The sequence below is a fragment of the Myotis nattereri genome (assembly GCF_964212035.1).
Source record: "Myotis nattereri genome assembly, chromosome: X".
Classification (NCBI taxonomy): domain Eukaryota; kingdom Metazoa; phylum Chordata; class Mammalia; order Chiroptera; family Vespertilionidae; genus Myotis; species Myotis nattereri.
This window is the reverse complement of record NC_138078.1, coordinates 122502018-122526246: the sequence shown is the minus strand read 5'-3', so window position 1 is coordinate 122526246 and position 24229 is coordinate 122502018. Positions and strand designations below refer to the sequence as shown.

General features: G+C 38.8%; 1 protein-coding gene across 1 annotated transcript in view; it reads left to right on the top strand.

The window, feature by feature from the left end:
• Window positions 1–24229, top strand: part of GPC3 (glypican 3) — a 407972-nt gene that overhangs the window by 252468 nt on the left and 131275 nt on the right. The window contains exons 4-5 of the mRNA XM_081081149.1: window positions 14100–14233; window positions 22691–22816. Coding sequence (XP_080937275.1) covers window positions 14100–14233; window positions 22691–22816 — 260 coding nt within the window. The remainder of the gene's footprint in view (window positions 1–14099; window positions 14234–22690; window positions 22817–24229) is intronic.

The window sequence follows — 24229 nt, the reverse complement described above, 5'->3', positions numbered from 1 at the left end:
GAGCCCAGAAATAAACCCAGGTCTTTATGGTCAATTAATATGTTACAAAGGAGGCAAGAACATACAATGGGGTTAAGGATAGTCTATTCTATATATATGGTGTTGGGAAAATTGGACAGATATGTGCAATAAAATAAAGTCAGACCACCTTCTTTACATCATACACAAAATAAACTCAAAATGGTTTAAATACTTTAATGTTAGACTTGAAACCATAAAATCCTAGAAGAATACATAGGCAGTAAAATCTTGGACATTTTTCATAGCAATATTTTTTCTGATTTATATCTTCAAGCATGGGAAACAAAAGAAAAAAATACAGAAACGGGACTACATCAAACTAAAAAGATTTTGCACAGCAAAGGAAAGCATTAACAAAATGAAGAGATAACCCACTGAATGGGAGAACATATTCACCACGGATACTTTTGATAAAAAAAACCCATACAACTCAACACCAAAAACACACACAAAGAATCTAATTAAAAAATGGACAAAGGACCTGAATAGACACTTCTCCAAAGAGGACATACAGGTGGCCAATAGAAATATGAAAAGATGCTCAATGTCAGTAATCATCAGATAAAAGCACATTAAAACCACAATGAGATATCACCTCACACCTGTCAGAAGGGCTACCATCAACAAATCAACAAATGACAAATGCTGGCAAGGATGTGGAGAAAAGGGAACCCTCTTACACGTTGATGAGAATGCAGATTGGTGCAGCCACTATGGAAAACAGCATGGAGGATCCTCAAAAGTTTAAAAATGGAACTGCCTTATGGCCCAGTACTTCTACTTCTGGGTACATATCCTAAGTAACCTGAAACACGGATTTGAAAGAATATATGCTGCCTTTTGTTCATTGTAGCTTTATTTACAATGGCCAAGATTTGGAAGCAGTGCAAGTTCCCATCAATAGATGAGTGGGTAAACAAAAAAACCATTGGTACATTTACACACTTGAATACTACTGGATGATTTTATATATAAAAAGTTTTATATATATATATAAAATCTTTATATATATAAAATCTTTTGCAGCAGCATGGATGGACCTGGAGAGTATTATGCTAAGACAAGTACCATATGATTAAATTTATATGTGGAATCCAAGGAACAAAATAAGCTAACAAACAACATAGAAAAAGATTCATAGATACAGAGAACAGACTGAGAGCCATCAGAGAGGAGGGGATTGGAGGACTGAGTGAAAAAGGTAAAGGAACTAAGCAAAAAAACCATAAACTCATAAACACTGAGAGCAGTATGGTGATTACAAGAAGGAAACGGGAGTGAGAGAAGGTAGAAGAGAATAAAGGGGGGATAAATGGTAACAGAAGGAGGCTTGACTTTGGGTGGTGAACGCACAATACAATATATGGATGATGTGTTATAGAATTGTACACCTGAAACCTATTTAATTTTATTAATGAATGTTTACCCAGGAAATTCAATGAAAACTTTAAAATGTTATTTTAGGAATCTGTAACTATAATTAATCATCGTGCACCTGTTGAGCAATCTGGAAACATCCATTTTAATGTGCATAGTTTTAGGGTATGGTCTTGCCAATTTATTGACTAAGTAAACCAGTGTTCTGCAAAATAAATAAAAAATAAAGACTATGAACTAACTGGTAGAAAAGCTAATTCACAGCTTTTCTGCATGTTGCCCTTCAACACTCAGTTTATATTCAAACATAAACTTCATCTAATAGCTAATTACTAACTTCCAGAGTAAAATGTACTTATTGTCTCAACTTGGATCCATAGCTGAAAAAGTTAAGCTATAGCCAATCTTTGCTTTTAGATAACATTGCTAAAAGAGATACTAAGCCAAATGGCCTGGGGGATATGATGCTGAGACCACTATGCTGGATTGGTGAACTTTAAGTTAGTGGAAATAAAATTGGGTAAGCTCACTCAGTTGAAGATGGTTTTAAATAAACTCTTTGTAACTGTAGACATTCATGTAATGACTTCTGGCTCTCATTTGAGGATAATATATTTTAGAAAATAACTATGTTCCTAACTAAATTGTTCTTCATCTTCTCCTCCTCCCCTGTTTTTGCTCCTTTCCCTCCCCCTTCCTCCCTCCTCTTCCTTTTCATTCTTTGTCTTCAAGAAAATATACTAGTGAGAACAGATTGCAATTTCCTTTTAAGGGAAAACCTGCTGCAGGGTGTTTCATCTCCAGTGGCAGATCTTTAACTGAAGAAATGAAGCTCAAAGAATTCTCATTGCCACGCAGACCACTAGCATGGAGTGTAGCTGTTTGCATGTGGGGCGAACCAAAGCTAGCCTTGCGCCTTTCCCTTGCCTTTAGGACACTTCGCAGAACTCAAAGTGGAAACTCAATAAAACTTTCAGAAGCAAATAAATAGAACCTAGAAGGTTTGTTTCCCTGGAGGTGGGGAGTCACCATATGTCAGTTTAATGTTTTTAATCAAAAGGCCAAGGCTACATCTAGAAGATTATAGTAATAAGTATTTGCTTTCCAGAGATTTTCATTGAAATGATAAATGGCTTTTCTTTAACTTTTTCTTGTGCACTTTACCTTGATCAGAACAAAATAAAATGCCCTTAAGAATATTTATAAAACAATTCCCTGTAAGATGTGATAGCATTATCTAACCCAGCCATGGGCAAACTATGGCCCGTGGGCCGGATCCGCCCGTTTGAAATGAATAAAACTAAAAAAAAAAAGACCGTACCATTTTATGTAATGATGTTTACTTTGAATTTATATTAGTTCACACAAACACTCCATCCATGCTTTTGTTCCGGTCCAGTTTAAGAACTCATTGTGGCCCTCGAGTCAAAAAGTTTGCCCACCCCTGATAACCTGTTTATGAGGGAGTAGTTGTGACATTGGTTGCCCAAGAAGCATCCAAACCATACTGTGGCCACAGTGGTACTGCTTGCAAGACACTTAGAAATTCTTTAGTTTAACCAGATTCTTGTAGCAATGAGGACATGGATAACCTGATTGGGGAGGATACATATAGAGGAGAAAAGGAAGCTGAAGATAACCATAATAAGAGGAAAGGACATAATGTATGTTAAGAAGTGCTATGTGTCTTTTTTTATTTTAGGTACAAGATGGTGGACATGCAGTAAGGATTGGGGGAAGGAGAATTGCTGTTTATTGAGTTCCTCTTACTTACCAGGCTTTGTGTTATATATTTTATACAGATTCTTTCATTTAGTCCTCACCACAACCATATTGAATGGAACTTATTATTGTCATTCTATAGATGAGGAAACTGAGGCATAGAAGAGTGAAATAACATATTTCTTTTTCTATGAAAATAAACAGAAGACCTGGGACCAGATATCCATGTTTTGGGGCTCAAGGCAAGCACCTTGCCTCTTGGCCCAGGTTGCCAAGTCTGTAATATGGGAGCAAATACAAGGACTGACATGTCATTCATGAGATTGATAAATAGAGAGGGACAAATTTTGGTTAGAAAAACTTGGTATGGAGGGAGTTCTTAACAGAAAGAGCACATGGATGCTTTAGCTTTTGCAGTAGACAATGTATAAGGCCATCCTGATAGAGAATGAGGTTTTTTTAGTATACCTTTCAAGTAAAGTCCTCATTACAGAGTAAATAGAAAGATTTATGAGCATGAAGGTGGGTGGGGAGATGGAATATTTTAGCACAGAGGATCAAGAGTAGTAAGGTAGGTGGATAGGAGAAAGACTGCCTGTTGAGAGGAGACCCCATGAGAAGAGGATGGAAAATTTGATTCATTAGATAGATGAATGACTAAGAAAGTGAATGAGTAGGTGACAGCAAAAGGACTTCAGAGAATTCTTCATAGTCTGGTTTTCTCTTTGGACATTTGTACTGAATGCTAACTCCATGTTATCATTCTACTTCTTATGTTTTTACTAGAGGCCCAGTGCACAAAATTCATGCATGGAGGGGTGGTGTCCCTCAGCCTGACCTGCACCCTCTCCAATCTGGGACCCCTTGGGGATGGGTCCTAAACCGGCAGTCGGACATCCCTTTCACAATCCGGGACCATTGGGTCCTAACCGCTCGCCTGCCTGCCTGCCTGATTGCCCCTAACTGCTTCTGCCTTCCAGTCTGTTCACTCCCTAACTGTTCCCCTGCCGACCTGATTGACACCTAACTACTCCCCTCCGGCCTGATCACCCCCAACTGCCCTCCCCTGTCATGACCCGCCTCCTCCGTGTGAGGCGGCAGAGATGCTGGGAATGGCTTCCTCCTCACAGCGCAGAGCCACGGGATCCCCAGGCCTCACCGTGTGGAGCGGCCAACGGACCCCGCCTCCGCTGTGCACGCAGCCATCTTGTGATGACCATCTTGTGATGACATGAGGGTGTGACGCCACCTAGGCTATTATTAGTATAGATTATGATTATTTAATTATTTACCTTTTGAATATTTATGTTGACTCAATAATCTAGATTACTTCTCTTGGAGTTGATATTTGAGGCAGTGTCCTAAGGGAGACCTACCCAGCAGTCTTATGCAGAGGAGTTAGAACCTGAATGCTAGTGCATTCTTTTGTTGCTGAGCTGCTGACATTGGGATCAAAACAATGCATTTCTGATTCACGTATGTTATTAGCTTTGGCAGGATGGCAAGACGTGAGGCAGATACTGTTCTGTATATTAGAGGAGCCTAGATAAGCAAACAGAGAATGAAGACATTGCCTTTATTAGAAAAGCAATCTTTTGAGATTTGTCTTAGCACCAAGCAATGAGTTTTTAATAAAACTGAGCAGATAGAACACTCATATGTCTGGCCTTGTTCCCCTTTTTTGGCTCCAGATATATTTGATTTCATGACACTAGCATGAGGCCTACTGATTTGTCAGTTAATCAAAAGTTTCTAAAGGAAAATCAGTACATAAGAAGCTAATCATCTTGTCTTTTCCCAGTGTTTCTATCAGAATTCCAGTGTCTGGGATGCCCATTCTCCTTGACAGTTAGTTACAAAGAGTAGTACCTGTGCCCTTGTTGTAAAGGGTGAGAATCTCATTTTGTTTTTCTTCCTCCTGATGAAATGCTGGGGGCTGACTACTTGGAAAAGCTAGAAGAATTATTACCACCAGCTATGTGTAGCCAAGTGTTGCTTTTTTCTTTCCTTTCTTCTTCAGTCATATTCACAGTAACTCATTTCTTTGTCACACGTGCTCTCCTCTGGACTTTTGTCTTTGAGGTCCTGCTCTCACTCTGTAAATTGACTCCAAAATGAAGTAATTTGATTTTCCTTCAAGTGGAGTAATGAGTTTCAGGTGTCCCCAGTCCAAATGGTTTGTGCAGCTGCCATGCAAGTTGTGGAACCAGGGTAATTGTGCCTATCAGTATTATTTTGTTATAGAAGTCACTAAATTTGTGCAAGTAACCTCCACACAGGAAGAATCTGGCGTTATAACAGGGATTTTTGCTGGAAACATCTTTCCTCCTTGGAACAAACTTGCTTTGAAAATTCTCTTGTGTTGTGCAGAGGTTAAATGATTTGTCCAAGATAAGTTAGTAGCGCAGCTTAGATTATTTCTATCTACAATATTCTGGGCACCATAAGTGGACATTTGAAAAGCATGAGAGACAGCTATCTCAATTATTCACAGCCATAGTGGGACAGCGGAGCTTAAATTATATGAAATAGAACTCATCTACATACCATTTCTATTTTAGTTTAGAATGTATTGTGTTTGGGAAGCTTCTGAAATCTGTTTACTAAGAGTGAAATTCAATTGAGGTGGTATTTCCTGAGCACACCTAACACTTCCAGAAGCAGGCATATGCAAGTCCCTGCCTTACTCTGGGTCTCAGTTTCCTACTTACAAAAGGGAGAATTGCCCTAACAGATCAAAATGGCCCTGCTAGTTCTGATATTCATGTGTCTCTGAGTCTAGACACATGGAAGGAAGCAGGGGAACGCTAGTTTTAGATGATGCCCAAAGTTTTGTTGGGCAGCTAAAGATGTGCAAATACTAAGGGAAAAAATCGCAAGCTGCCAATCCAGGGTGTAAGAAATCATGACTGACATTTAAGGAACTGAACAAAAGAAGAGATTGGAGAAGAGAGTGAAAATAACATCTGTAGACAGAAAGGGTTGGAATGATAACAATGTTCAATGCTGCTGTCATAGAAGGAAATGCACATCAAGATAATTCTCTTTGTGCTATTTCTGTTCAGGGGTCACAACTCTTCTCAATTCACCTGATTTTTTCCCCTCCTTTCAATCATGTCCTTTTCAAAATTGTCTCAGAAGTGTTTCTGAGCCATTCAGACTATAATTTTGCTAAAACCAATCAGCAGTGGTCTATCTACAGTGCAGTGCAATCAGCAGAGACCCAAGGTATTGGCCAGAGACTATGTCTTTTTTCAGATAGACTGTAGCTAACAGGTGTGGCTGAAGTTACAGTCAGAGCAATCTTGAAACAGTGCTGCTGTCTAGCAGGTACACAGTTTCCCATACACTTTTAGGAATGGTGCTTAGTTAAATACAGTGTTTTTAAAATATTTGTATAAGCAATACAGTATGAAAATGGCATATTATAGTGCTGTAGTTCAACTTAATAGTGGGACAATCTGTAGGACGTTAGTTCCCTTTTTTGGATTGCAATTTATTTAAAAAGCTGACTTGAATGGAACATTCAAGTACTGGCACCCAATTTCTTAAAATATCTTGATTCATAATATATTACAGATTACTACTAGTGAACTTTCATTTTAATGGTCAAGCAATTGATGAGTTACAGCAAAATGTCTGTGGGGGAAAAACAGACATGTCTGTCACCAGATCTGTTCATTATCCTCTGCTCTATGTCCAGATCAATCAATAGTTAATTCATAATGATGTGCTTCCTGAAGTACAAGGTTATAAATTAATGTAATGCTAATATGCATATTTTCTGTAGGAAAAATGAATGAAAAATGCCTGCCATGCCGATCTCTTTATAAAAAAAAATGTAATGATTACAAGCATTTAATAAGAATGGTTTGCCCAGCCAAATGTTTGTTCATTTTTGTTAATCAGTATTCATTTGAGCTACTTCCATGCAGTTTGTGGAAGCAATGCAAACAGTTGAGTAATGTGGCAGATTTAAATCAGTAATAAAAGCCCTGGGGAAATTAACAAGACAAAACATTAACCACAGACTAAACATTAACATATATTAGCATTTTTATTATACCTGTAGAATTGTCAAATGGGCATGGTTACTATTAAAAAGTTTTTGTTGTATATCACATCATTTCAATATATATTTCACAATAAAAGTTTTAAGATTTAATTAAATGAAATTGAATAACAGTGTAATAGACAATTCAACTGAACAAACTGAAGTTCATGATTTCACTTTAACTGAAAACCTATGGAATTCCACCCCCACCCCATTCTACCACACTCTTGTACCTAAGGAATCTATTCCTCCAGAGTGGATCAAAGGATCAGAATTAATATTTAAAATGCAAAACCATTTATTTTTAATTCTTCAGGTTTCTGATGAATCTTTCAATGATCATTACCATAGTAATCAGTTGGATTCTAGCAGGAAAGTTATATAATTAATACTAGAGGCCTGGTGCACGAAATTTGTGCATGGAGGGGGGTGTCTCAGCCCAGCTTGCACCCTCTCACAATCTGGGACCCCTCAGGGGATGTCTGACTGCCGGTTTAGGCCCAATCCCCCTCTCAAAATCTGGGACCGCTGGCTCCTAACCATTCACCTGCCTGTCTGCCTGATTGCCCCTAACTGCTCACCTGCCTGCCTGCCTGCCTGACCGCCCCCAACCCCTCTGCCTGCCTACCTCACTACCCCTAGCTGCTCGCCTGCCCTCCTGATCACTCCTAACCACTCTGCCTGCTTGCCTGATCACACCTAATCACTCGCCTGCCTACTTCATCACCCCTAACCCCTCTGTCTGCCTGCCTCATTGCCCCTAGCTGCTTGCCTGCCTGCTGATCTCCCCTAACCACTCTGCCTGCCTGCCTCATCTCCTCTAACTGCTCACCTGCCTGCCTGATCACCCCTCACCACCTCTGTCTCTGGCCCCCACCACTGCAGCTTCGCCCGGAAGGATGTCTGGAATGATGTCCAGAAGGTCATTTAGCTTTTCAGTCTAATTAGCATATTATAATTTTATTATTATAGACTAAAGGCCTGGTGCACAGATTCGTGCACCGGTGGGGTCCCTCAGCCTGACCTGTGCCCTCTTATAATCCAGGACCCCTCAGGGGATGTCAGAGAGCAGGATTCAGCCCAATCCCCACAGGCCAGGCTGAGGAACCTCTCTGGGTCCAGGGTGCAGGTGAAGCAGATTCGGGGCAACAGTGCCCCAGCAGCAACGTAACCCAAGGCTGATTCCGTGAGGAATCGGGCTCCCTCCTCCACTGCTCGGAGTGTCTGCTCCCTGGTGGTCATTGCACATCATAGCTACCAGTCAAATGGTCAGACAGTCACGTAGGCTTTTATATATGTAGATAACTGAAAAATCCCTCTAGAGGTCCTCAAGTCTTGGTGGCCTCAGGTTCAGTTCATAAGAGGAAAGGAGTTGTGCTGATTACTGAGTACAATTCAGTGGGAGAGTCATCTTTTCTCTCAAAACCTGTCAGATTTTCAAGGGCGATATGATGTGTCCATTCTTCTTGTGCCAGAGACTCACTAATGGGAACATTTCCCTTTCTGCTTCTGCTTCTCCCCTTTCTCCACCTCCTCCTTCTTCTATTATGGGCCATGTAAGTTAAAATACACACAAGCCTTTTATATACTTCTTGAGAAAGAAAATGTAAAGCCTTTCATTCATCTGTTTTTTAAATCAAGAGAAAAATAAATCTGTTAGGGTTATTTGAGAGTGGGAGAGAGTCAAAGGTACAATTTAATGCAGTCGCACCCTCCCATCCCCATTTTGATATCTTTTAGGCTATCAAGCTAAAGGCTTAATACCGGTGCATTTTTGTAGCCATAGGATTAATCTGGAATCTTCCCATTTGGGAGGAAATTATAAAGAATATACTCAGTCCAGATATAAGACTAAATCTGGTTTTGATTGTAGGAATTACATATTTTGTAGCCAATGCAAGAATCTAACTTCAGAAGCCATGGTTTGGGGTCATCCTGAAGGCAGCAATGAGGACCTACTTGAGGAGCCACTTCTCCCACACCACTTGGTATCCAGTGCATTAGTATTGTTTATTGATTCTTACCTGGCAGGCTACATTTCAATCACTCCACTAGAATAAAGGAGGTCAAATATATGGTAAAGGAACATGATTTGTCTTTTGAGTGTGGTCACAAAATATAATCGATAAATCATGTATCATGGAAAACAAACAAAACAAAAACCTGTTATGGGTGAGAGGAAGAAGTGGATTTGTAGGTCAGTTCTCTTGATATTCATTCTACTGAGCTCTTCACTATACCTTGCTGGGCCACAACAGTGTATTCTCCTTGTGTATGTACAAAACCAGTACTTCTGGAGCCTGGTTAAAAAAGAATGGTGCTAAGGTTCCTAGAATGACCTGTTGGCCTGAATACTGTCAGAAGCCCTGTCTTCTTGTGTTTCAAGTGTCATAACACTTCATAGCGCTATTGCTTTTCCTACCACAGGTTGTGGCACATGAATAAAGGCATCATTAGAAATCACAGTTCATGGAAAACAGAAAGGTGCTCTATTCCAAGTCTATTGATAGAGAGGCACTCACCTGTCCAATAAATTCACTTCACCTAACTAAATTTAAAGGTAACAGCATCCTTGACTAAGTACATTAGTCAATGAAAGGAAATTGGATATCACTTAATTTAAGAACCTGAAAGTCCTGGGCAGGATACTGATTTCTAAAGTGTTACTTGGGAGGCTGGTTTCTTCAATAAGCAACTGCAGATTAATACTCAGGTCTCCAAGCATAGCCTGATTTTTCCCAAGTGTGAAGATGAAAGGACCTCTTTAATGTGAACACTGCATGTCTTTGTAAATTAGGTTTCCTTTTCATGTCCACTTCTCAAAATAAGATCATAACATTCACCTAAAGGTCACAGTGTGGAGGTGAAAGATGTGGGAGGCGGGGCCAAAGTGGGGACGAGGGCTACATTTGACACATTCTTTGTATATGAGAAGAATTTGCTTCATGGTAGATTTATGGAAAGAAATACAGCCTGTCTGATAAGATGTGGCACATTTCAGATTTCAGATAGGGAAGTGGGCATGTGGGCAGGGTGCCATTGTTTGCCCCTTACCCTACACAGAGCTTTGGGAACTCAGCTCCATATGCCACATTGGGTTACTTAAGAAGACAGGTCAGACTGCAGAGTGTCCACATTCTCATTTCTTCCTAACTTTCCTACTTTTGCCTCAGCTGCACCCCTTTCCAGTAGGTGGGGAAAGATTCAAAACTTTTAGGACTTGCTATGGTCCAATTAGTATTCACTGATAAAAAAGGACATACATTCAATGGGCAGGAATATTTCACAACTGTAAGTTGCAAGTAGACAAGTTACAGTGAAAGATGTGTGAAAGATTTTGATTTCAGGTGCTAGATTTGCACCAAGTGCTGGTCAAGAGAATGTGTCCTATGCTCCTGAATGTGATGACTAAGAACATTTTGATCCTGGTTGAATAGACTTTCATGTTGCTGTATAATGTTGAATGTACTTATGGAATATCTAAGTTATTTTTATCTTGCATTATTTGCTTTGGAAGTGATTGGAACATAACTCCCCAGTACAAACAGGCAGCCCCCTAGCCTAAAGCACCCTACTAGACTGGTACCAGTTAGGGCAAACTCAGAGAATGCAGATTCTTCATTTGAAATTAATACTAGCCCAAGTCAAATAGCATTACATAAACACACATGAAAAATTCAGTATCATACATTCCAAAGCCAAATGGAATACAGTTGACCATTGAATTATGTGGGGTTGGGGCACTGACCTTCCCTCATACAGGTGAAAATCTGTGTATCACTTTTTTATATTTTTAATATGTTTTTATTGATTTCAGAGAGAGAAAGGGAGAGGGAGAGAGAGATAGAAACATCAATGATGAGAAAGAATCATTAATTGGCTGCCTCCTGCATGCCCTCTACTGGGGTTCAAGCCCAAAACCTGGGCATGTGCCCTGGCTGGGAATCAAACAGTGACCTCTTGGTTCATGGGTCAAAGCTCAACCACTGAGACACACTGGCCGGGCTATGTATAACTTTTGACTCCCTGAAAACTAAACTATTAGCAGCCTACTGTAGAGTGAAAGTCTTACCAATAACATAGTCTATTAACACATATTTTGTATGTTATATACATATATATATATTAACACATATTTTGTATGATATATATGTATATATATATACATATATATATTTGTATTCTTACAATAAAGTAAGCTAGAGAAACATGTTATTAAGAAAATCATAGCCCTAGCAGCTTTGGCTCAGTGGATACAGAGTTGGCCTGCGGACTGAAAGGTCCCAGGTTCGATTCCGGCCAAGGGCACATGCCTGGGTTGTGGGCTCGGTCCCCAGTGTGGGGTGTGCAGGAAGCAGCAAATCAATGATTCTCTCTCATCATTGATGTTTCTCTCTGTCTCCCTCTCCCTTCCTCTCTGAAATCAATAAAAAATATATTTTTTAAAAAAAATCATAAGGAATAGAAAATACATTTACAGTCCTATATGTATTTACTGAAAAAAAAAATCCACATATAAGTGGACCTACACAGTTTAAACTTGCATTGTTCCAGGGTCAATTTTATTTTAAAGTGTCTGCAACTTTTGTTTAATTCCCATTCAGATAAACTATTAAGAATAGCTAGTATGAATATTAGACTCTAGATGCTATTTCACAAATTGAGGCTATGCTAGTACTGATTCTAGATTTTTTTTCTAATTCAGGAATTTATTTGTATATGGAAAACTTTCCCAAGCTATACAAACTAAATGCCATTTATGCCTTTATAAATAGATAAATAATTTAGTAAATATTATTGTGACCATCATGAGAAATCCAGAAGCAGGATTTTCTTTTAGTAGAATGGTTTGCTAGTCTTGATATGAAAAGTTTTCTTCCATTCACTTCAATTAATTCACCATTATTGAGTGCTGGGCAGTGTACAAAATCTAGTCTGAATTCTAGGGAGCTATGGAGGTACAGAATGACAAAGATATTATCCCTGTCTTCACAAGGTATTTCTACTATTTTTCCTAAAGTGTACAATCTATACATTCATCTGGGCTATTCTGACTATGTTTTCGAGGACTTGGAATTTGCCTCTCACACTGGAGGTGATATTGCAAAAGCTTTCAAATCCAACAAATAGGTTTAAAGTCAGATTGAATCTACGACCCATTTGCCTTAGGCAAGTCACTTGACCTCCCTGGGCCTCAATTTCCTCACCTATAAAATGGGAGTAATAACATTTAGTATAGTATCTGGCACAAGGGAGACATATGGTAGCATTTATACTTCATATAGAAGTTCATTTAGGCTCCTTTCTGAAAGTGAAAATATAAAAAATCTACAAATAATTTAACCAAATTATTTAGAATTGAGATAAGAAAGCTGATGCCATTTTTCTATCATTGCTGTATGAGTGTAAAAGAGCTAGCAGTGGTTCTCAACCTTCCTAATGCTGCGACCCTTTAATACAGTTCCTCATGTTGTGGTGACCCCCAACCATAAAATTATTTTTGTTGCTACTTCATAACTGTAATTTTGCTACTGTTATGAATCATAGTGTAAATATCTGATATGCTATATGTGTTTTCTGATGGTTGCGACCCACAGGTTGAGAACCGCTGCTTTAGAGGGTGGCATCCAATAAATATTTTTGAATGAACAAATGAATAGATAGAGGGAAGGAGGAATAAAAGGGAAGGAGTTAGGTACAGCAGGAGGGGTTAAAGAGCAAGAGAGGAAAGGAGATAGACTTTCTTAAGCACTTATAGTCTTTAATACTCTCAGTACTAGGCTTATTCAATAACATGTGATTCATAGCTGATGATCCTGGCTATTGATTGGTTGGCTTGCCTTCTTCCTTCCCTTGGGCATTTGTAGAAAAGCCAGATGAGAAACTATATTGACATTTTTAAGAATGCCCTAGCTTAGCTCTTATAACAAAACTAGAGGCCCGGTGCATGAAATTCATGCATGGAGGGTGTGTGTGTCCCTCAGCCCAGCCTGCACCCTCTCCAATCCCCTCAAGGGATGTCTGACTGTCATCTCACAATCCAGAACTGCTGGCTCCCAACCGCTCGCCTGCCTGCCTGCAAGATTGCCCCTAACTGCTTCCACCTGCCAGCCTGATCACCCCCTAACCACTCCCCTGCCAGCCTGATTGATGCCTAACTGCTCACCTCCTGACCTGATTGCCTCTAACTGCCCTCCCCAGCTGGCCTGGTCACCCCTAACTATCCTCCCCTTTAGGCCTGGTCACCCCCAACTGCCCTCCCCTGCTGGTCCGGTCACCCCTAATTGTCCTCTCTTGCCAACCTGGTTGCCCCTAACTGCCCTCCTCTGCAGGCCTGATCACCCCCAACTGCCCTCCCCTGGCAGCCATCTTTGACCACATGGGGGCGGCCATCTTGTGTGGAGTGATGGTCAATTTGCATATCACCTCTTTATTATTTAGAATGCTCATGAGGATGGGGAGCACTCTGTGCATGGGTGGCTGCTCTTCTATAACCGATTATTTTACACATCTCTCATACACCCTCTCATCTTTTGCACTATCTCTACCTAAATTTTGCAATGCCCACTTGTGAACTTCTTCATACGTATAAATACCAAGTGCCATTAAAAGGTATCAGTAGCATAAGCCCTGTGTAGAGGGTCCTCTCAAATGTGCACTCTACTATAAGGGGAAAAAACATTTATTATCTTAGAAAAATCTCTGAATAGGCTGCACTTAGAGTGCCTCCACCCCCAGTCTTCAACATTCTTTTCCTTAGATGGTTCATCCCCTTAAAAACATACCACCTTTTTTTTGTCACCAGTAATAGCTTAAATCTGCTCTTTAAAAGAAGTTGGGAAAAAATTGAAGTGCATTACAGAATTTGTTTCTACTATCATATCTGTGAAAGTATCATATAATTATATTGCATTTTTTTTTTCAGATTGGAAAGTTATGTGCCCATTCTCAGCAACGTCAATATAGATCTGCTTATTATCCTGAAGATCTGTTTATTGACAAGAAGGTATTAAAAGTTGCTCATGTGGAACGTGAAGAAACCCTATCTGGCAGAAGAAGGTGAGTCCATCCTCCCCGCCCCCCCCCCCCCCCCCCGCTCTATTTGAGCATACAATTAGCAATTGTGTTTTAAGGTAAAAAAAACCATTGGAGTGAAGCTTTTTAAATACATGTTATTTAGTCCTTCTGAGTAGAGTTTTTGGTTAATTACATTCTATCATCTGTCAGTATTTTAAAAAAAGATATTGTATTATATCCAAGCTACATTTAAATGTAAATTGATCATATGTAAATATCAGTATAGCAACACAGGGTGGAATGAACTTCTGTATTCAAGATCTTTATTGATAAAACATTTTTGCTTATGATTTGGTCTCACCATTCCATGGCTTGGTTTCTGGATTTTCCCATTATTAGCAGAGTCCAGGATGAGTTTACTAAAAAGAAAATGTCAAGACACACTCATGTGTATACACATACTGCACACTCTACACATTCTTCTAAGAATGATAAAATGAAAGATCCTGTTCCTATTTATTAAGTTAACAGTTAAGGAACTAAATTAAAGACTTTATTATTCTCTTCATTCCTCCTCCTTATATCCAGATTCCCTCCTTCCCAATTCTTGTTTCATGTTCATAAATAAGGGGTAGAAATTTGATAGGAAGCCCAACACAAATCCAGGAGAATTGCCTTCCCCAAAAGCAATACAGCCAATCCTCCACTGGCTTACAATCTACTCCCTAATGACTTCAAGGACATTGGGAGACATCTGCTTACAGATGGAAATTTAAGAGACAAAATAAGTAACATCTCAGATATGGGCTAAATTATTTTACTCATATCCATTTACTACAGGACGTTTTGAAATGGCAATTTCTAGTCACATATGATACAGTTTAGAGTGAGAGAAGACAGTAAGGTAGCTTGAGAGATAGTCCTCCAAAGAAGGATATCAGGAAGTTCCATTTTCTTCTCTTTTGTCGACTTTCAAGCTAATGGATTCCTAGTTTCCCTGTGGCAGCAGTTTTCAAATGTAATTTGAGGACCCAAGGAGTCCCCGAGACCCTTTCAGGAGGTCTGTGTAATCTGCCTTTTGATAACTACATATCTATGTGAAGCTGGCTTTTGTTCATATACTTTAACCAAAAGAACATATTGCAGCTGATTAAATGCAGAAGCCAATGGGAGAACTTATCTGTCTCCTATTATGAGAGGCAGTAAAGATATTTTGCAAAAATGCAAAAACAATATCACTTTTCTTGCTTTTTTCATAAAAATGTTATTTATGTTAACATGTAATGGCTCATGATTGTTAGTTTAAAATCAATAATAAAATTTTAAGTTTTTCTGAGTTTTAATTTCTAAAGCAGCAAATATCAATAGATATATATCACATAGACAAAAGGTCTTTAGGGTCCTCAACAATTTTTAAGAGTGTTAAGGGGCTGTATTAGTTATCTAGTGCTGTATAACAAATTATCCCCAAACCGTGATTTAAAACAACAAACATTCATTATCTCACAGTCTCTGTCAGGAATTTGGGAACTGCTTAGCTGGGTGGTTCTCAGTCTCTAAGGAAATTTCAATCGAGATGTTGCTTGGGGCTGGTAGTCATCTGAAGCTTTAACTGAGGCTGGAGGATCTACTTTCAAGGTTGCTCACTTACACATTTAGCAAGTTATATGCAGGTTGTTGGAAGGAAACTTTTAGTTCCTCACCACATGGACCTCATGTGTATCTTTACCACATGGCCTCCAGCTTCCCCAGAATTAGTGATCCATGGAAGAGAGCAAGGAGAAAGCTGTTATGTCTTTAATGACCTAGTCTGGAAAGTGACATACTCTCAATTCTAACATGCTCGATTTGTTAAAAGTGAGTCACGAATTCTAGTCTACATTCAAGGGGGAGGGAAATTAAACTCCACCTCTTGAAGGAAATAGTATCAAAGAATGTGTGGACATATTTAAAAACCACCGCAGGTTCCTGGCACCAAAATATTTGAGAACCATTTCCCTATGGCATGAAGGTTCTCTGTGAAGTTTTTATTTTTCTGGGAAGGCAAAATTAGACCATTTCTCCAGGCTTTCTTTAACCCCTGACAGTCCTTTGTCCATTGTTCACCATTGCTTTCACTCTTTGCCCAAACCAATGAGGAATTAACCTGTCATTGATCTTTAACTGGTAGAAATCCCTTGCATATTAGACTGAAGCAAGTAATTTATATAATATTATATTAATTATGTATAAATAAAATATAAATTCTAAGTGCAATATACTTTGTATTCAACTCAGCAGAATTTTAGAAAACACCTATTATGTGCCAGAAGATATACTGGGCACTGAAAATCAAGACACAGTCTCTGCTTTCCAAATCCATGTAATGTGGAAATAGACTTAAATACAAATAATTCCAAAACAGGTTTGTAAGTGCAAAAATATGTCCAGAGTATATAGAAGCAGCCAAATGGAAAAGAGAAAACCTCTCTCCCCAGGGAGTTCTGGTGAAGGCTTCATGGAGGAGGTGGCATATGGATTTGTAACAGAATCATATGCAGAACTTTTTCAAAGTAAACACTCTAGCAGTCCCATTTTGAAATTACCATCAAACTTTGACACTTTTTTTGAGTAAGTAGGAGGTTCAGCAAGGCCCTGCTGCCATGCCTTTTATCTTGGGCTCTGTGGAGGGAAAGAGAGGACTCTGTGGGAGTTGATACCCCTAGGGAAAAAGAAATTGATAAATGGGTTCTTGGCTGGGTACCCAGATTTATCATTTTGTTTATATTCCTTTTTGAACTTGTTACCCCAAAAGAAAAGAAAGGATAATAAGAAAAATTCCAATGCCTGCAGACTTGAGTAAGTGGTAGTCAGGCAGGGCTCCTTTGGGTGTTGGAAACATGAGCCTGACCCATAATGCTTCTCATCTTTTTAGTAAAATGAATCCTTAGAGTCTGATGTAGGAGCCATTCTTTCTGAATTCTCTGGCAGAATAAGAAAACAAAACAGCAAGGGAGTGTCCAATTTCATTTAACTCCCTCAAATAGGCATTGTAAACCCTCTTAGGGAAAGAAAAGAATTGGGGATTAAGATGATCTCTGGTTAAATGCACTGCCCCCCTGCAATCTGATGTTATTGAAGGGCTTGTTTTGGCAATGTTAGTACCTCTGTAAATTTCTCAGTATGTTCTGCACAGCATTTCACACTGTCCAGTACAATGTATGTGCTGCCAGCACCCCTCAAACCCATGCTCAAACTCCAGCCTCTGTGGTTAAAAATACGATAATTGGAAAGGAACCCTATTGTAGCATTCAGTCTGTGGAGGTTGTGAGCAAGCTGTCTGACTGAGTCTGATTATGAGTTGAAAAGCTCATTGCCTTATTAAAAATAACAGCACACAAAGAAATGCAGGATTCCTTTGGTAGCATTCAGAAGTCATCTGTTTGTTTTGTCTGCCCCCAGCTGGGTAGCGTGCAACACACAACTAATCTTAGAAATAACTTAGTTGAATTTAAGGGTGATTTCATATTCAACTGGTGGCCTGTGTATGGGACCCAATGTCCTTTTAAGGTATCAATATTGAAAATATCATCAAATTTAAAACGGTGAGGATAGGACAAGATGTACAATAATACAATCACAATAGAAGAAATGAGATTTTCGTAGCCCTTTCCAACTCTGATATTTTCAGCACATCTCAGATGTCAGCCTTTTCCTTCTTTGCCCTTTTGAATGTCTCTTTCACCATTTCCCTTATGATCTGTTTTCCTTGTCATTTGCATATCCTCCATAAAGTTTGGTAGAATACATAAGCAGTATCTTTCCCTTCCTGAACCCCCAAATCTGTAGTTGAATAGTCCATCCTGCATTTATATACCAAGCTTCTGGCCCAACTGCTGACCTGTGAAAAAGTCACACAATCCCTCCACCCTTGTGAAATTACATCTGTGTGTTCCAGCGTCCCCTTCCTGCACTCCTCTTCCTCCCTTTTCCCTCTGACTTGGTCTATAGGGGCAATAGATTAGGTGACACTAGTAAATGACCTAGAAAGAAAAGAACAAAAGCTGATCTCAGCTCCCTGGTCCAAATCAATGCTGACTCGCACTCTCTCTCAGATGGTTGCTCTGGTTTGGCTAGGCAGCTTTGTAAGTTCAATGGTGCTTTCCACCCTCCGAACAAAACAACAAAGTATGTCCTGAGTAAATCAATGAGTTTCGGGTCTGGTACAAGTAATTCTGCCCTAAACTGGACTCTACTTCTTTCAACATTTGTCAACACCATCTATATGCTAAGTATTGTGTAAGGATTAGGCTGTGATGAATAGGAGGAGCTCCTCCTAGCCTAGTTTAGCAAACATACACACAAATAAAAACTTTTCATACATTAGGAGGAAGTGCCAAAACAGTTATGTACAAAAGTATGGCAGCATTATAGATGGGGAAGTTAGCAGCTCTCCTGTGAGAGTCAAGAAAGGCTTCTTGTAAAAGGTGACTTTTGAGCTGGGCCTTGAAGAACTAGTAGAAATTCAACAAACGGGCGAGAGAAAAAGGTGTTCCTGTCAAAGGGAGCAGTGTGAGAAAAAATTATTGGCTAATCTTTGGAATGGTAGAAAATTATAGTTTGGGGTCAGACTGTGAAGGTTTCTCTGCAGCAGCATTAAGCATGACCCTACATCATTTCATTTATAACTATTTTAGTTTATGTGCTTTTGTGTGTTTTCCATTTTTTAAAGAATAATGAGCTCGTATTACTTTATATTGAGAGAAAAATAACCTTAATGATAGAGAAGTGTTCAGATCTGCAATTTGGGATGAAAGGCTATTTCTACTTTTAGTGATTTCCAATTAGTGCTGCTTTGATGCCTGCCCAAGCAAACCATTGCAATAATGCAAAGGAAATACCTTCCCCCACAACCCAATATGGCAACTCTTCTCTTGAGAATGGTGAGATCCCTCAAGGGAAGATCATGTGCACCCAGCTGCAATATTTCAAAATGGTTCATGCATGCAAAGGGGCCCTGTCCTTTAGTTCCACATTTAACACATTGAATGGAAACCTCTATGAAGAGACTCTTTTTTTCCCTGAGCAGACTGCTGTAAGCAAGTGTTTGGTTTGTCCTAAGTGATATCCATGGGCCCCACTATTTATGTGTCAAATGGTTTGTTTGGCATGTGTGTATTAGAATAATGTGAAATTGGAATCAAAGAGCATGCCCTTCAATCAAATTATTTTTCCCATCACGGGCAACTAATTGTCCAAACTTTCTCTTTTTTTTTTCCTAGAGACAATTCAGTTAAGCAGACTGCCTTAGTTCATGGGTGGAGATTTTTTTGTAGTCTGTCATGCGTTACTAGCACAAAGAAAAGAAATCTTGACTGAGGCATGTATGGGTAATTAGTATGTCACTTAATTTAAAGAAAGATAGTTTCAGCTTTAAAGGAAGAGAGAAATAGAAATATTCAACTGATCTCCTTTAAAAATTGTAAGCATGGCAATAGAAAGCCTCATTTAAGAAAACATAAAAATAAAATACACTTAATTCCCATGCCAGAACAAGTTTAGGAAAGAATGACAATGAAGAGGAGAAATGAGAGAGGCTCAGTAAACTCAGTAGGAGGTAAACTACCCCTGTCACTCTCTGCTGCTTTCTGGCTACGGTATCAGAGGACATTATCACCCACCTGTTGTCACTCTCTTTTGAAAAGCTCATTAATTCCCCAACAGTTTAGAAAGTCTTTCTTCTACCTTGCAAAATAGTATTTCTGGATTTATTTTCAAAAATCAAATTTTCTTTTGGAAACCAAGGTTTATTTTCTCACAGTGCTAGAAGGTTTTGCATGAAGGAATGGCCTACATGTAACACTATACTTGAGGACTCAAAACCATTGGCCAGTCTGCTAGATGTGCTGGTACCCTGCTCTTTATTCTCCCAAACGTGGGTACTGTCTCATCCCATAGGCCTTGGGAATTATTTGAGAACTGGCATTTATTTCATTATTCTTAGGTTTTTACTAATAAGATTTACCTTCGATTCTAAGCAGGTTCTAATGGAAATAATATACACTAAGAATAAAAAAGAACTCAGTGAACAAGTCCGTCGAGAAGAAAAGGTTATAGCCCAGCTGGTGTTGCTCAGTGGTTGAGCATCGACTCGTGCACCAAGAGATCATGTTCGATTCCTGGTCAGAGAACATGCCCAGGTTGTGGACTAGATCCCCGTTAAGGGGACCTGGCAGGAGGTGGCCAATTGATGTTTCACTCTCACATCAATGTTTCTCTCTCCCTCTCTCTTCTCTCTAAAAATCAATAAAAAATCTTTAAACACACACACACACACACACACACACACACACACACACACACACAATATCTTCCCAGGTCCATCTTGTATGTCCTGTGATGATAATAAGTACCCTATAAAGTAGGATGGTGTTTTATTTCCCCAAGTTACCTTGTTTAATTTTCAAAAAGGTTCTCCTGAGTTCTAGAATTTAATGACCCAGACTGTGGTTACATTATTCACATTCTTTGTGTGTTTTTTTCAACATTTATCTTGTTCCCATCAATTAATATCCTTCCATACTAAAGTATGAGGTCTTACATTTATCGTAGCCCCTCATTCTCTTAACATTTAGATAGACTCTCTCTGAACCCTCACCAATTTTTTGGTGATCTTTATCATTACCAAAAAAAGTCAAGAGTTAGGAGACTAGGAGATGTTCAGAGTGTTGTTGTTGTTGTTGTTGTTTTTTAACTTCTAGGGAAGTCAAATTGGAAGGCTTTTCTACGAGTTCAATTTTTCTTACCATGTGCTATGTTTAGTGAAAGAATTTGGAGGGAGGAGGAGGCCTAAGGGAAACTCTTTCATTAAAGAGTGAGCCATTGCTTCTTAGAGACTAATGGCCATATTCCATTACCTCATGGAGAGGGGGGAATTACTCAGCCTCAGCCTTTAGTCTTTCAGTTTCCACTCTTGGGGACTGTATTATTACCTTGTAAAACAGAGCATCTTTCCTATTAGCATTAATTGAACCCATCTTTTTCCTCTGTGAGAAGCTATAATGTTGACTTTTATTTTCAGAGCCCTGTATTGAGTCTCTTCACTTTGGAAACTGATGGAGCTCAGCCACCAGAAATTAGCTGTGAGGGGTTTGAGCATAGCAGAAAGCAACTTTTGGGGTATCAGGAGTTATATATCTCAATAACCTTTCTTGAGTTATTCTGTCCATCACTCTGCCTTTACTGTAATCCAAGCCTTTGTGAAGCTGTGCTGATTATTATAAGTTCTCTGTCTTTTAAATCATTAGTTGAAATGAAATGTTTTATGGTAATAAAATGGAAAATGGCATTAGATACAAGAAAATAATTTCTACCAGTCTCCCTCTTTTGGCCAGATTTGAGAACAGCCCCCAAAAGGCCTTTCTGGGCTCAGGACTCCCACCAGTGTCCAAATGAGATTCAGACGTATGGCTCCTCCAGAGACCTATGTATCAGACGAATCCGTTCTTAGCCTGGAGACAGAATTGAATAATTAGTCCACTGCCAGCAAATTCCTTGGCAGAGTCTCCAAAAACTTTGTAGAGACTTAAGATAGACTTGGGTATGAAGCACTCTTTAATTTCCTTTCTACCAGGAATATCACTTCAGAAAATAAAAAGTATTTTATTTTTGTTTACCACTGGCTATTTATTGCATAGATATTTTAATACTTCTCTATAAGCATATCTACACCTCTCCAATCTGTAATGTTTTATGTTGTGTGTCCATGTATATCAGTAACCAGAAAATAGGCCAGAAATTTGGTTGAGTATTTATGTGTGTGTTCTCTCTCTCTCTCTCTCTCTCTCTCTCTCTCTCTCTCTCTCTCTCTCGTCTTATCATATATAGCATAAAATCCAAAGCAAATAAATAATAAAATATACTAGAACTCACTCCCTTCTCTCTCCTCCCTCCTTCCGTAGGAACTAACCACAATGTACAGACAAAGAAACCTTCCTCCTCTAGCAGTTTCTCTGACTATATTATCAGAATTTCATAAAGCTTATACTGCTATGAGCTCCCTGCAATTCTGATCTGCAACTATTAGCTAGAGCCTACATGGAAGGGGGCCATCTCTAGGGTAATAGCATTGTAAATTACAATCAATGCACTCAATTACACTCAGAAACCAAAATATATGTAGTGCTCCAGTGTGCCTTGTAATCAGCACCTTTGAGAATGTAGGTAACAGCATTCTGAACAAAAAATAGAAGCTGAATATGTGAGAAAACGAATGGTGGAATTAAATCATCATTCTGATAGGAACAGCACCTTATATGGCAGACAACTTTTTTCTCATATAATTTTATTGATTTTTGTAAAAAACAAAATTGTGGCCTTTTAGCCAAGAATGTCTTTAAAACTCATTTATTGCTTTAATCAGCCTGGTAGAGCCTTTCTGTCATGCTGATAAGGAAATTAAACTTTTCTCATACTGGGTTTACTTGCCTCTTATGAACAGATGTTTTGTTTTTCTTTCAGGGAACTAATTCAGAAGCTGAAATCGTTCATCAGCTTCTATAGTGCTTTGCCTGGCTACATCTGCAGCCATAGCCCTGTGGCCGAAAACGATACTCTTTGCTGGAATGGACAAGAACTTGTGGAGAGGTAATCTTTTTTGAATGATAAATATAGCAATATTTGAGGAATAATCATCATACATCCATCTCAGGATAATTATGTCTTCTCTTCCATTAATTTCACAAGAAAAATTTTAGGAAAAACATACATATGAGCATCTATGACATGCCAGATGCTTTCTGTAACTTATAGACCTCAGAATTTACAAACTTGGAAGCACATAAAGAATTATATATTCAATTGTTGGCTTCTTCCAGCTCCTAATTATGTTGGCCATATTCATTGATTGATTAGAAGAAATCATATTCATATTAATAGCTTTAATTTATTGGAGTTAACTACATATTAAGCACAATAGTAAGTATTTGTCTCTATTAACTCTCTTTATCCTTACACCAATCCTGTGAAATAGATACTGTTATTTTTTCCTGCTTTAGTGATGAAGGTGAAGGAAAGAAGAAAGGGGGGGAAAAAGGAGTACTATTTCACTGAGCAATTTTAATGAATTATTTTACCATTTGAGTGTTTGTTAGTATAATCTGTTTTAACATCCATCATCGATGAAGAATGTGCTCATAACTGGAAAGGAAATAATATATATTCATTTATTCAGCAGATATTTACTGAGAACCTTCTAACTGCCAGTCATCTTGCAATGAATGAAACAGGAAAAATTTCCCGTCCTCACAGAGCTTTCAATCTAATGGGCTAATTGGCTTTGCATGTATAAGGAATAGCTTGCAATTAAGGAATTAAATCAGGGAGGCTGAATGCTTAGGACACCACATGATGTTAAGGAACATGCTTTTAAAAATGTTTGTACAAGTGGTAGCATGTTTTAGAGGATGTACAGAAGAGACCTGAACTCGAGTTCTGAATCTTTTATGGATTATTAGTTGCTTAATCTAGGGCAAATGACTTAACCTCTCTGAGCTTTGCTTTCCCCATCTAAAATATGGTATGGTTATATTAGAGCCCCTCTGCCTCTGACAATATGTGTGTTTTTCCTCATTCATTCATTCATTCATTCATTCATTCATTCATACTTTCAACATTTATGTTTTGAGATACTATATGTTAGGCACCAAACTAGGTGCTAGGGATATAATTGGTGCTAGGGATATGAGCGTGAACAAGACAGGCAAGTTACCTGCTTTGAGGAGCGTACATTGTAGTGAGAACCAATATCAGGACCTAGGTTAATTAATCATGAAGCTAAATGGAATTAAATAGCAATGTAATGTAATGGACAGAGGAAGGCTTTGAAGTCAGAGGAACTTGAGTTTGCATCTCAGTTCTGCTGTTTACTGTGTGTGGCTTTGGGTGAGTTACTTAGAAAGGCTGAATGTCCTTCTCTTTAAGGGAAGGATATCTCACAGGGTCATTGTAATTGTTAGATGAGGTCATAAATCTAAATCCCTAGCAGACTGGTACACACTA